General features: G+C 36.3%; 1 protein-coding gene across 1 annotated transcript; it reads right to left on the reverse strand.

Annotated features, from left to right (window-relative positions):
* Positions 1 to 6,712: 6,712 nt before the first annotated feature.
* On the reverse strand, positions 6,713 to 9,620 carry LOC149008221 (dehydrodolichyl diphosphate synthase 2-like). Its single transcript, XM_089166014.1, has 3 exons — positions 9,108 to 9,620; positions 8,939 to 9,006; positions 6,713 to 7,391 (listed from the first exon to the last, which is right to left on the reverse strand). Exons 1-3 carry the CDS (start codon positions 9,567 to 9,569, stop codon positions 6,944 to 6,946), a joined length of 978 nt encoding a protein of 325 aa, XP_089022140.1. The 5' UTR covers positions 9,570 to 9,620; the 3' UTR covers positions 6,713 to 6,943.
* Positions 9,621 to 14,849: the final 5,229 nt, after the last annotated feature.

The following is a 14,849-nucleotide window of genomic DNA, read 5'->3' on the forward strand; positions in this document are numbered from 1 at the left end:
CTTTTTCTTTTCTTTCTAATACACAACTACCTTTTTCCAAAAAAAAAAAAGAAAGAGAAACAGCGTGACATGTATTTATTTCATGTAGTTGGACAAAGATGATTCACGCAGCAAGACCACTTGGGCTGAAGATAGAAAATTGGCACCACCAATCCCTACTACATCTCTGCAAGGCGTTTCACTCTACTCACCAAATGGATAAGCAATCCAAAGTTTCTTTCTATGTTTACAATTACTTATTACTTTATATGGAAGGAGAGAAATTTTGCCTTTTCAAAAAGGTCAACCAAACCCTACCAATGATTTAGGGCAAATCTCAAAATGGTTTTGGATTTACAACTCTCACCATTAACAATTGAACCTATAGGCCCTCAACAAGAACCGATTGCAACTTGTAGACAACATAGACACATTCTTTGCATGAATTACACTAATCCTCCATTTTGTTGTGTGTAGGGATATATAATGAACGGATAGACAATGTAGGATGGAGCATGGGGTATATATATCGATGGTCATGTCTAGTATTGTAGGTATGGAAGACAAGATAATGCAGATGTGGTGGAGGCGATTTTGATGGCAATACAAAATGGGTTGGACAAAGCAAGAGTGCTGGGTCTAGAGATCAAGGAAATATGGAGCAACAACCCAGATATTTTGACACTTCTACCTAAACCCACTAAACCTTGGCTGATTAGTAATATTAATAGTTTGGTAGTAGTGGATGAAGCAACAAAACAAACTAATTACACTATGTTTAAGTCCCCCATGTTCCAGGAAATCTATGTTATTTTAACTCAAGATGAGTCTAATAATTATCTCGTTTTGGAACTACAACCTCTTGTGTGTAATTGTTTTTAAGTAATGCTTTTGCTTTCTCATGAAAAAAGAAAATAGAAAAAAAAAAAAGCAAGACTTGTTGAAATCATTACCAAAATAAAAAATTATTAGACAAAGATACACACTAAGCATACAGGACTAACAAAGAGGCCAAACTACCTTGTATATGGCTGTAAATTGGGTAAACTTTGACATGGTGAAACTGTTTCTTTTATTCTATCAAGGGGGGGAAAAAAATCTATTTCTTGAATCCAATGCACAAAAAGATTGCACTTATGTATGATGAGGCTCCCATTTGCATAGAGAAACTCCTATTATCCTTCTTCAGAGCTTTGTATTAATTATAATAATGTTTAAACCCGATCAAGAACCGGACCACCCATTAGTTAATGATCTTGGGTCTCAAGTTTGGAACCGGTGAGGTTATTGGTGCGAATCTAATCTTGACACCTGATAGTCAAAAACCCTAGAGAATCAGATCGATAGCCTAGAACTAGCCCAATTGACACCCCTTTTGTAACTCTTGAAACATAGATAAATTAGTTTCTAATGAAAAATTGAAACCCAAATTATTGCAAGCATGAGGAAAAATTTTCTGGTCTTTGAGGAGAAAACCTAGAGGGGGACAATGCCTTATGATCCACAAGCAATGTTCATCAATATTTAATGTGCTTGGATCATGACTCTTACACTTCAGAAACCCAAGAAACAAACCAGTTGTTCAAGTAACCATTTTAGTAGAAGAAGAACTTTATTACTAAGGAAAAGAAAAGAAACTACATCATAGAATGGTTACTCAATTGATGCACTAACCTATCAGCCCGAAAAGAGGTTTCCTAAAAGAATGTACATGACTATTTGATTCCACTACATTAATTAAGATGAAATATTGAGTACAATATCCATTACCAATATCATGTACAGAAAACTATCATCAAAATTCTCTAATCTTCCACACCCAATGTGGCATCTGTCTCTGGAATGTACAGTAAATAGTCACCATCACCACTTTGCTGAATTATTTTAATGGATAATAAATGAATGCATAACAAAGATATTATATGATGCAATATCAGAGAAGAGATTCTAACAGAGACAATATAGAACAAAGAGAGGATGAAGAAGAGAGAAATCGTATGTTCTCTCCTTCCCCTATAATACTTTATTTATAAGGTAAGTTACAATCATATATTATTTAGGAAAGTAAATATTGATGAGAACTATAACAAAAAATAAACATAACAAATAAATCAAGATTTTTACACTCCCACTCTGACTTGCGCACTAAGTTACATACTGCCCAAGTTACTTTGACACCACCAACCAAGTCGGTGCCCATACATTACCAAAGCCAAGTTTAATACATCCAAACTTAAAAGAGGGTCCATATACGGCTTTAATAAAAAGGTCTGGCAATTGATCTTGTGATCAAACCAAAGGAGTAACAATGGTGCATTTTAATACATCATCTCTAACAAAATGGAGATCCACCCCAATGTGCTTCTTACGCTCCCTAAAGACAAGATTACTTGCTATATAAGTTGTTGCTTGGTTGTCACAGAATAGTTTCATAGGCTCTTCTATTCCAAACCCAAGTTCCTGCATTAGTCCCTTAATCCATAGTTGTTCTAACATTGTATGTGCCATTTTCTCTGTATTCAGCTTTTGCACTAGATAGAGCCACAATGGTTCGTTTCTTGCTCCACCAAGTAATTAGATTTTTTCCAAGGAAAGTACAATAGTCTGTAGTAGATTTTCGCTTATCTTTTGAACTTGCCCAATCAGCATCTGAATACGCCTGTACCTCAACACTAGCATTAGGTTTATAAATCAATCCTTTTCCTAGGGCACCCTTTAAATAACTCGAGATTCTACACATGGCTCCCCAATACTTATTCTTAGGTGTTTGCATATACCTACTCACCACCCCAACTTTATATGAAATTGTCTAGCCGTGTGACCGTTAAATAAATCAACTTCCTTACAAGTTGTCGATATCTGTGGGGGTCTTCATAGTCTTCCTAATTGTCATTATCAAGGCTAAATTTTCCATCCATTGAGGTTCAGCTGGTTTACATTCGAGTTTGCCAATATTACTAGTAAATCAAGGACATATTTTTTTTAGGAGAGGCTTATTCCTTTTTAGCTTCTCACCACCTCAATCCTTGGTAAATAGGTTAGGTGGCCTAAATCAGTAATTTGAAATTGCTGCTATATATATATATTTTTGACTTCATCAATACCTTCCTCATAATTTTAAGATACAATGATGTCATCTACATAGACAACCAAAACCACAATTTTATGATCATCCTTATTTTACCATCATTGAATGATCTCAATAGCATGTCCGAAAACCAACCACATAAACAAACTTATCATACCATGCTCTTGGTGACTATTTTAAATCGTAAATGGAATGATGAGGTTTACACACCTTGGTAGAATTCCCCCTGAGCAAAATACTTAGGAGGTTGCTCCATGTACACTTCTTCTATAAGATCACCGTAGAGAAAACCAATTTTGATATCTAACTAGTACAAGGGCCAATTTAAATTGGCAGCTAGGGAAAGAAGAATATGTACTGAATTTAATCTAGCCACTGGAGAAAAGGTCTCAAAATAATCTAGTCCATATATTTGAGTATATCCTTTGGCCACAAGACATGCTCTTAAGCTCTCAACTGTTCCATCAACACGATATTTAACCATATACACCCATCAACACCCCACAATTTCTTTTCCGGGAGGTTAGTCCACTAATGTATAAGTGTTATGAGAATGCATCATCTTAGTGTCCATTGCAGCCTTTCAGGCGGGATCATGTAGGGTTCGGTCACAAAAGTGGGTATGGGGTGATCATTCAGAGATTTATCAAAAACATGATAGGTCGAAGGTAAATGGAAAGTAGTCACAAAGTTGGTTATTGGGTAGATGACATTGGTTGTATTTTTCTGAGCACAAAATCTTTTAGGTTTCTATGGAGCTTTTTTAAGTTTCCATAGAGCAATCGGTAGGTCCTCAAAATTTTCAGTAACAGGAATTGCTTTTAGTGCTGAATCATGCAGGAGATCTTCCTGTCTGGGATCGTCTATTATTTTCTTCCTTCTTTGTTAAGTTCGTAGGGGAACCAGAGGTATTTCTAATATAGGTATTATGGGAAGAGGAGGATTAAATTTTTCAGAATTAGTTTGAGAAGCATAATATGGGGTATTTTCAAAAAAAATTGGCAACTCTGTAGAAATATATTAGCGATGGGTAATGGGGTCAAAATACTTATAACCTTTTTGGGTTTTAGAGTAGCTGAAAAATATACATTTAACGGCTCGATAACTTAATTTATCAAATGGATGAAAAATATGAGTAAAACAAATACATCCAAAAATCCTTGGGGAGAGATTAAACAATGGACGATTTGGATAAACAACTTCAAAGGAAATTTTATTTTGAAGAACCAATGAGGGCATGTGGATTAATCTAGGTACATGCAGTTAAAATAACATCATACAAAACCTTTTCGGAATGTTCATGTATAACAAAATTGACCGTGTGACCTCTAGGAGGTGTCCATTTTTTCGTTTTACCACTCCATTTTGTTGTGAAGTATTAGAGTAGCTTGTTTGATGGATGACCCCTTTTGAAGCAAAAAACACCAAAATCTCATTTTTTGCATACTCTAGGGCATTGTCTAATCAAAACACTTTAATTATTTTGTCAAATTGTGTTTGAATTTTAGTAATTGAATCAGTTTGTAACCTCACAAGGACCCCATATGTCCGAATGCACTAAATCAAAAGTTTCTAGACTAATAGAATCACACAAAGGAAAAACGTTCCATGGGGTTTCCCTTACTCACAACCTTCGCATTCAAGAGATGCAACGTTATTGCAAGAGGGGAATCACAATTTTGGGTTTTGATAAAGAAAGGTGACCTAAACGCCTATGCCACTGTAATGCACTTGGTTCTATAATAGAACTAGCAACGATGGAAATTGAAGCAAATGATTATAGGTAATAAAGGCCATCCAATTCATGTCCTAAACCAATCGTTCTCCTTGTCTTGTTATCATAAAACTTACAAAAAGCTCAATTAAAAATAATAATGCAATTGAAATCATGGGAAAATCCACTAACAGATAAAAGAGAACATGAAAATTAGGTATAAAAAACTACAGATTTTAGGGTAAAATTGGGATAAATAAATACATCACAAATTCTCGTGGTAGGTATAGTAGTTCCATTGGCTAAGATAATGGGTGAATTTTTTTTTCTAAAGTTTGAAAGTAGTGTAGAATTTTTTGTCATATGAGAGGAGGCTTCAAAATCGATTAACCAAGAACTAGGACTACAAGAAAGAAAGACAAGGTTACCTGAATGTGCTAATGTTGTAGTCGAGGTGGGTTGAAGAGAGGTTCTAGTTGTTGAAGGCACTGAAGGATCTAAGATAACTCATCTTTTGTGGCTAAACTACCCAAATAAGAGTTTGAAGGTGCTTCAACAATGTTTGTAGCTTCATATCGATATTGATTTAAAATTATTTTCCCAATTTGGCTTGCCATGCTTTGCCAACATGTTTCTTCATCAGTATGATTATGTTTACCACAATAAGTACATATTCTTGAAGCTTTTTCAAAATAAGTTGAACTTCTTCCTCTACCTAGTCCCCAAATCGAGGCTCCTCCACCTTGAGATGGAAGCCCTTGCACGCGACCAGCCACCATGGCTAAGTTTTCTTTAGGTGGAACAACAATATTTCCTACAAGAGTCATGCATTGTAATTGAAAGAAGCTTTCAGATAGAGATGCTACATTTTTGCTTGTTTGTACTTAGTTGCAAGCAAGCTGATAATCAGAGTTAAGACCAACTAGAAATTTTGCCATTTGTATTTCAATCCTTTGTTCTCATAGTTTTCAGCATCAATAGTAAAAGGCTAATAAATAAAAGGCCAATTCTTCTAGAATCCCTTTGTATGCACTATAGTAATCAACTAGTGATTGATCCCCTTGTATAATTTTAAACCACTTTTCATAGAGATGGTGATACGAAAGATATTTTTCTCACCAGAATAAGTTTCCTTTAGATCGTCCCAGACATTTTTTGCAGCAGCATGGAACATGATGTTGTTGGCAATCTGTGGCTCAACGCTATTTCAGATCTAGATTTTAATATCAAAGTCGTCTCTACTCCATGTTTCGAACTCAGCAACGGATTTATCATTCGATGACTCCAATTTTAGAGGATCCTTTTGTCAGATGTTTTTCTTTCCCTTTGGTACATATGAATGCAAGAGCTAAGTAATTATCAACGCCATTGAATTTGTTGGTGGTGATTTTAATAAGAAACAATTCAACTTTCACAGCTTTGGCCATGGAGTAGAGAAATAATTAAGCCAAACAAAGAATTTTAAGGGTGCATATAAATACCTAACGGTATTTTGGTATCCTTAATAGCTCCAAACAAACATGGGTAGAGAAGGCAGCGTTGTGGTGCTACAACCAAGAGAACAATTGTGAATTGGGGTGGTTCAGAAGAGAGATCTAGATGATGAGAATTCCTGGATCGAACTACTGCTCTGATGCCATAATGCAATATCAGAGAAGAAATTTTACTAAAGACGAGAGAGAAAAGAAAGAATAGAAAGAGAGAAATCGTGTCTTCACTCCTTCCCCTATAATACTTTATTTACAACGTAAGCTACAGCTCTATATTATTTAGAAAAGTAAATATTGATGACTGACTATAACAAAAAATAATAAACACAACAAATAAATCAAAATCTTCACACGATAGTTCTGACTTATGCACTAAATAACTTGTTGCCCAAGTTACTTCGACATTATCTAGAGAGCAATAACATTTATTATTATGCCTCTTATAAATAGATTATTATTCCACATATTGGGAATTCCTAACTACAGCTTAAGCTGATACTATAACAATTGAAATGGAGTCGTTCATCCTGCCTAGTGCAGGGACCCTGGTTTAGCCACTAGAAAGCTAAACAAGGTACACTGATAACTAGCTTACAATATGAATGATGAAGACACGCAAATCTTGACTTATGGGTTCCACAGTACTCCTCATAGTGTATACATACATGTGAGTTATGAATCTCGACCACCATATCGCCGTCGCCTCTGCTGATATGAATGTATTGCATCCACAAATTCAGCTTCTCCAAAATCAGGCCAGAGTGGTTGTACGAAGACAAATTCAGTATAGGCAAGCTGCCATAGCAAGAAATTGCTGACCCTTTGTTCGCCACTAGTACGGATAAGCAGATCAGGGTAGGGAAAATCTGTGCAGTTTGTTTCCAGTTCTTGTTCAATTACAGCTTCTGTGATGTCATTTGGTTGCATGAGACCATTTTTAACTTTCTCAGCAATGCTTCTACATGCTTGAACTATGTCGTATCGCCCACTATAGCTGACTGCAAGAATCAGTTGGAATCGTGTGTTGTTCTTTGTGATCTCCTCAGCTTCAGCTATCCATTTCTGCAGGGACACTGGAAGCCTCTCGGAGTCACCAATTACGGATATTCGAATATTTTCTCTGCCACAAACAAACAGGACCAACAACACCAATAGCTCAGCCTTATCCCAACCAAATGATGGATCCCAGAAGAAACAGAATGTTAATTATATAAAAGGAAGCTAAAGAGCTCACAACAATGGCACTATCTCTAGAGCATTGACCCAACTTAGCTATGAACCACATCTTAACTGCTAAACGGTTCTGCTCCTGACCTCGAAATGGCATGTATTACAAGAATAGCATTCCAACACCATAGACCAGGTAAACAAGGTTTGCCAGTTGGATCTTTGCTCTCCGATTTGATCTATTTGAAATCATATTAAGAGCAGAAGGATTGGCATAAAAGGACAATGATGATGACAATGGACGACTTCTAAATCCCATAAAAAGGCAGTTAACCAACAGACAACCCAGGTAGCACAAATTGAACCCAACAAACTCTCTCAAACCTGAAGCAGCCCCGCTACCCACCCAGTTGAACCCTGAAAACTGCAAGTCTAGAATAACATTCAAGCGATTGGTTAGACAATTATTTCTCATAAGCACTGATGAAACTGAAAGCACCAAAACTCTAAACCATCATGGTCCGGCTGGACTCAAGCAAGCCCTTGAAGTTGAGCTTGCACAGTGGGGGTTCAGGCTTCCAGTAAGAGACATGCCAAATAGAACTTGGGATGGATTTATAACGAGTGTATGAATCATGTACATAAAACTATCATCAAGATTTTCTGATCTTCCATCAGATATTGATAGTTACTCTAAATTGATAAGCTATGAAACTTTGGTTCTTGAGAATGGCATTTGTAAGACTGAGCTGGATGCTAGAAATTACACTTCTATGGGGTTCAACGATATACTTATAAAAGCTACAACATCTAAACTCCTGGAGTATTATCTCTCTTTAAAGCACAACTGAAAATTGATTAAGCCTTGGAGAAACTTCAGAGATTAGATTGTCATATTAAAAGAGAAGTATAAAAGCTCTCGAGAGATTAAAATATACCATTTAATAGAAGCCTTAACTGACTTATGTAGCTTAATGAAAGGGGACAGAAACTCATAAAGGCTTAAATATCTTTTTTTTGGGTAATCCTATATGTAGAGCTTCACAAGATGAGAAAAAAACCATGACACAGGAACAGATAATACACCTGAAAATTTCATCATCAGGGTTTGTCAAATACCACAGTAAAGATATTTCATAGTTTGAATAAGCTTTGTTTAATTAGCATGGAATTAGTGTAATAATGGATGAGCCATCAGAAATAGATTTGATTTGACTACCAATTCAACAACAACAACAAAACACAACCAAAAATAAAAAATAAAACAAAAACTGAACAAGAAAACAGTAGCCACATTTGAAGGTTTTACAGCTTAATTCAAACAGCCATATGCGAAGCACATCTCAATAGTATGTTTGTTTCATCACTTTCATCATCCACTTAACTCCAGTGAATGGTGTTCTCAATATTTTGATAACACTGATGAATAGATGACTTATTGCCTAACTATCAGGTTTTACATTTTCATATCAAATTGCCATTTTGGGTTGAGAGAAGTACCTCGTATAATGTTCTATTTCTTCCTTAATCACCCTCTCGAACAAGCTCATCAAAAAATCAACCTCCACCTGCGGCAGAACAGATGACCAGAAAATCACTGAAAAATCAGACGAGAAGTTTTCATTCCAAAGGAACAAGGGAAACTCAAAAATGATTAGGAGCAACCCACTTTGGGCCGAATCCAGTTTTCATTTGAGAAAGCGAAAACAGATAGAACACTAATCCCCCATTTGCAGCAGAGCTCAATAACCTCTCTCAAAGACCGATAACCAGCTTTGTGACCAAACGAAGAATGCATATTCTTCTTCTTCGCCCACCTCACGTTTCCGTCCATAATAATCGCCACATGTTTGGGTATTAATTCAGGCTGGAGCTCATTTGGCAACAAAGGAGCCTTTTCTGCTGTAGTTCCAGCACCGGAATCTCTTCCCTTCACTTCTTCTCCTTTGGATACCACATCTCCTGGAGTTGTAGCTGCACAGAAAATATATTTCTGAAGAGAAGGGAACTCCCCTGGGAGGTTTCTACTACTGCTGCCGGATCGATCATGGACTAAACGTAATGCTGGTTTTGGGTTACGATTATAAAACCCAATATTGATTGAAGGAAGTGAAAACTGCAGAGACAGCATTTGCTTAGGGTTTCTGATACGAGCTGGAGAGAAAATTTCTACAAACTTGCAAAAAATTTGTCTCAATAGTTTGCCGCGCAGACTTCAAATAATCACATGAGCGGTTCACGTGCCCCTATAAAAAGAAAAGATTTAAACAACGTGTCAAGTCTGCTGAATTTCTTTGATAGTCGAGCTGTCTGATATGATGGCCCAGAAAAAAATGGAGGATGAGAAAGTTTTATTCGTTTTTATCTCTTTTCTTTTCTTGGCTATCTACAAAGCTCCTCAACACACTCCCCAACCCCTTACTTGGGGATTTTTATTTGCGGCAGCAGCTGCCTGCTGCTGCCGATGGCTAGGATTAAGCCACATGAAGAAAAAGAAATCAGACGGTTGTAATCGTAAAAGTAAATTTTGATTTTACATTTAAAAGTTTAAAGGTTTTCGAATTTACAAAACACATTCCTGCCGCTATTCGACCCAATCGCTATACTCGTCCACTTCATCTTCACGTCATTCCACCACCATCACCAGCAAACCTTTGCCGCCGATTCCAGCCAACCCTTTCTATGAGTTCGTCTCTTCACTCTTTTATGAATCAACAATGAAAAAGATAATAAAAATAATTGTCGAAGGTGAGGTTCTTATTTGCTACTGTACCGTGTATAGTTGAGTTCCAAGCGCTTCTAAAGTTTGAAGCAAAGGTAACTACACGAATTCATCAGGAACAGAGATGAACAACGACAAAAGAGACCCGAGTTTGACAATTGTGAAGAAGAAACAAACGTTAAGCATTCATCAGGAACTATTCGCAAAGATGAACAGCAAAAAAGAAAAAAATGAAGTTTCTACAAGAGCGGAATGAAGAATAAAGGGCACGAAACAAGAAGGAATACCTGAGCCATTATCGTCGAGAAGGTCTTGAGGGTTTCGAATTGTGAATAAGCCGGAAGAGATGAAATGCGCGAATCACACACTGAAATGTCTCATGCGCTTGAGTTTAAATAGCCCAACGATGAAATTATGAAAAACGAAAAAGCCAGAAAAGAAGATAACATGACTTCTTGTCAACGCTATCTTGCACTGAGTAGCGTAGAAATGATATTCCTACACACAACGATAAGTTCTCAATGGCAATCGACGGGAGTTTTTCTCTGCAACACGAATTGGATAGATTTCTTGCTCGTTGTCCTAAGCTTCGATGGTGTTCCCAGATTACAATCACTCTCAGAGAAGGTACTCTTCTTTCATTTTATTTTGGGTTTTAAATAAAAGTTAGTGGCTTTGTTTCTAATTCATTCATTTTATGTACAAACGCAGGGAGAAAGCTTGACGGAAGAGGAGGTAGTGAACTCAGCCGAGCTGTTTCTGCATCTGAACTATACAATCCCATGATGGGTTGTTTCCGTCCGCTCGGTAGAGGCAGGGATGTGTTTTGTAAATTTGAAAACCTTTAAACTTTTAAATGTAAAAATCAAAATTTGCTTTTACAATTACAACGGTCTGATTTCTTTTCTCTTATGTGGCTTAATCCTAGCCATTGGCAGCAGCAGGCAGCTGCTGCCGCAAATAAAAATCCCTTACTTGGCTACCTCCAAGTCCTAATTTTTTAAGAGAAATAGAAGTCTCCATTTAGAAATCAAACACATCACATTTTTTACATGTGACAATTTGTGGAAGCTTAATTAATGTTCTTTCAACCCTAGTTTATATTGAAGATGCATATCCAAACTAGTCCGGATGAAAACCTTATTAATTTGTCAACAATCAACCGATCAAATTCAAGACTATGAACATCGCTCACCACCCATAAGTGCATGAGTGTTGGTGCCTAGAGACTAGACCAGTAAATAGATAACTGAAATTCGCCTCATAATTCATGTTCGTATTTGTTTAAGAATGTCCAAATTCAAATTTTTTCTAATCGAGAAATATCCGTATCCGTCCAATTACTAAACGGATTCGGATTCGGATATTTACTAAACGGACTGGATGTTATCCAAATAATATATTATCTGTTTAAAATAAAAAATATATTTTTGATGAGTTTAATTAATAAAGATGACTTTGAATTGGGAAAAGTTCCTACCAATTTCTTCACGCATTTTAAAAGCTTTGTATACAATCACTTGTCACATCATTAAATGACTTATATTTAAAAAATTAACATTTTTCGATAAGGTTGAGTGATTTCACGAGCATCAAGAGCTGTGTTTTAAAAAGTTTTAAAAAACAAATTTTCATCATAACCATTACCGAAAATCACTTATCACATCAATAAATAACTTAAATTAAAAAATTAATATTTTTGGATAATCTCGAGTGACTTCACGAACATCAATGGATGAATTTTAAAAAGTTTTAAAAAATAAGAATTTTAAAAAGTTTAAAAAAATAAAGTTTCAACATAACCACTAGCAGATACACTGTTGAAGGAGACTTGTGTGGGCTGTAGACTTGTAGTCTCTCTTTTCTTCTCCTTTTAGTTTTTTTGGCTTGGGAACAATTCAGACGGCGTTGCTCAAAAAATCAAAATGGTTAAACCTCATGTTTCAGCTCTTCCCGTCAACCAGCAGCAGCTGGCAAGTAACAGCAACCAGCTTACGGCAGTGGTAAGAACGTGGCTTTGCATCTTCAGATACCTATATTGATGATTCTCATCAAACCCTTACTGTTCTCCGTTTCATGGGCTCTTGTGCATCTTACAGCGCCGGTAAAGTCTTGTTAAGTCCTTACCTTACAAGGTTACCAGGTTGTAAACAAATGTGAAAAGTCGTACATACAAATGAAGATCAAAGATGGCAAAACTAGGTTGCTTAATCCTGAAGAAATCATTGCTATGATATTGTTGAAGATGAAGGAGACGGTCAAAGCATATCTTGGGAAGAAAATAAAGGATACAGTACGTTGTTACTATTCCAGGAATGGAATTTGAATTGATTCAGCATTTTTTGGCTGGTGAAGGAAGTTCTCCCTTCACCCACCTATGAAGGGTTGGGTTAGTTTCAGGAACTTAAGTCAAATTGGATTTATTTAACTTCTTTTGAATTTACTAATCACTTTGGGTGATTTTTTTGGGTCGAATTCTCCAGGTAATAGAAGAGTGGGTTGTTCCATTTATGGGGTATTTTTGACTTTTTTTCAAAAAACTAACTTCTTACACTTGCATTTAACTGCAATTTCTAATGGCACAGGGGGTACTTGTCCCAGGCCTACAATCCCTCTCCCCTTGCCCTACGAAATATTTAATTCATTTATGCATTCCCTCCATAGGTCCTTCCCAATGCGGAGAATATGCAAAAAATAACTTGCTTACACTAGCATTTAACTGCAATTTTCTATTTGATTTTTTAATTTTTTTTGTGGGTTTGACCTCAGTTATTTCGACTAGAATTCTTAATTTTTCTTTCTCTTACTAATCCATTTCTCTTCTTCTTCTTTCTTCACTTTGCAGATACGAGTGTATAAATATTGAGGAAGCAAGGGTTAATGGATAGTTAAAGGACTCAATGAGAAGAGAAATTAATGGCTAGAATATCAAAGTAGGGAATTGACATTCTTGCTTCTAAAATGGATTCATCTCTCTATGATTTATCAATTATAATTATGAATTGATTGTTTGATAGAATACATGCACATCGCTTGTAATGCAACCATTTATTGTATCAAGTAATCAGTTGGGAATTAGTTTCAGGGTTTAGTTTATCCCAACCGTGCAACGGCTAGACTTGATCGCTAGCACTCAAGATTAGCATGTTTAAAAAGACAATACCAACCATTGACAACAATAATTAAAAATGAACTAGAAGCTTCTCTATAGCGTCAATACCAAATTCTCTATAAAGTGGTTTTTGGAATTCTAAATGGTCTATAAGGAAATTGGTCATCAGACATTATAAGGAAGCTGGGCAAAAATGAATGCCAAACTCTTCGCCCGCCCCCCCACACACCAAAAAACAAAAAAACCCAAAGAAAATAAAATATAAAATAAAGACACATCTAAAGAAATACCCAAATATCAAATAATATGAATGAAATAACAATTTTAATGTTATTTGGATTAAGAAATACCATTAGGGAAAAATGAAACATCTACTATAGCAAAATTCATTTTCTTTCATTCTCTTTAACTAGCTTTTTCACCCCATGTATAACCATTAGCAAGTTTTACTAGTGTACTTAAAAGCCAACCTAGAACTAATGTTAACGTTTGTTTTCAATACAGAATTCTAGGTCTTCCTCAATCGGTTGCAATGTTCAGTTTTTATCATTATATGAAATTCTTTATACGTAAAATTACTTGGCAGCCATATTGGAGCTGTTGTAGGACACATTTCCCTGTTCTACATTGATTGGACTTGGATATATCCTGAAGAAGACTAAAACTTTGTACCCAACACCAGGTTTCAACATCTGTTCAGCACAAACAGATTGGCATGCGTGCACCTAGATAACCTGTGTGCACACTGTTTCTGGCAATAGATTCATATTTCCATGATTGTGGAGGGGGTTGCAGAGATGGCCTAAGCTCAAGAACACATCTTATTCTTACCTAAAAGAGAGGAATGCTTAAGAAGAGGAATCACTCTCTCGTGTGGCTCACCCCCCATGTTTCATATTTCTTTCCCTTTTTTTTTTCTCTTTTTTTTTTTTTTTTTATTTTCTCCTCCTTCCTCAATCTTAACAACTATCCACCCCCCTCCCCCCCTCCCCCCCACCCCCCCCCCCCCCCCCCCCACCTCCACCCACCCAACAAAAAGAAGATGATAAACAAAAACACAAGGACCACCCCCCACTCTTTTTGAAAAAAAAAAAAAAAAAAAAAAAAACCCCCGGGGGGGGAAAGAGAGAAGCTTATGGATGGTTCGTGTTCAAAATAGAAACACAATTTTAACGTGGTTCGATCTTCAGTATGAAGTCTACGTCCACGGTGAAATCCCCAATCAATCGTGTTCGGGGAGAGCTTTCATTATCTTTAAATAGAGATGGTAGTGTACATGATGTGGTATTTTACAATGAGTAGAGTTCTACAAGTAAAGGAACTTTACAATGAGTGGGACTATTAGTCTTTGTGTTACACTGAAAGACTAATATCCGATAACACTCCCCCTCAAGTTGGATCGAAGATAACATCCGGGTCAACTTGGACAATAGTTTTTGGAATGTTCCCTTGGATAAAGCTTTGTGAAAATATCTGCAAGTTGCTCTTCACTTCTTATGAATGGAGTTTCAATAGTTCCATCTTGGACTTTCTCACGAATAAAATGACAATCAATCTCAATGTGTTTGGTTCTTTCA

This window comes from Hakea prostrata, chromosome 8, assembly GCF_041222555.1.
Source record: "Hakea prostrata isolate BN-2017 chromosome 8, UWA_Hpros_2, whole genome shotgun sequence".
NCBI classification, from domain to species: Eukaryota; Viridiplantae; Streptophyta; class Magnoliopsida; order Proteales; family Proteaceae; genus Hakea; species Hakea prostrata.

Bases quoted from the DNA above. Each gene is read 5' to 3' on its own strand.
- LOC149008221 (XM_089166014.1), bottom strand. From the start codon at position 9,569: ATGCTGTCTCTGCAGTTTTCACTTCCTTCAATCAATATTGGGTTTTAT. The intron at 9,007-9,107 runs GTGGGTTGCTCC...GTTCTGCCGCAG, and splicing joins AAAACTGGATTCGGCCCAAA to GTGGAGGTTGATTTTTTGAT. The intron at 7,392-8,938 runs GTACTTCTCTCA...TGTTTGTGGCAG, and splicing joins GAAATAGAACATTATACGAG to AGAAAATATTCGAATATCCG.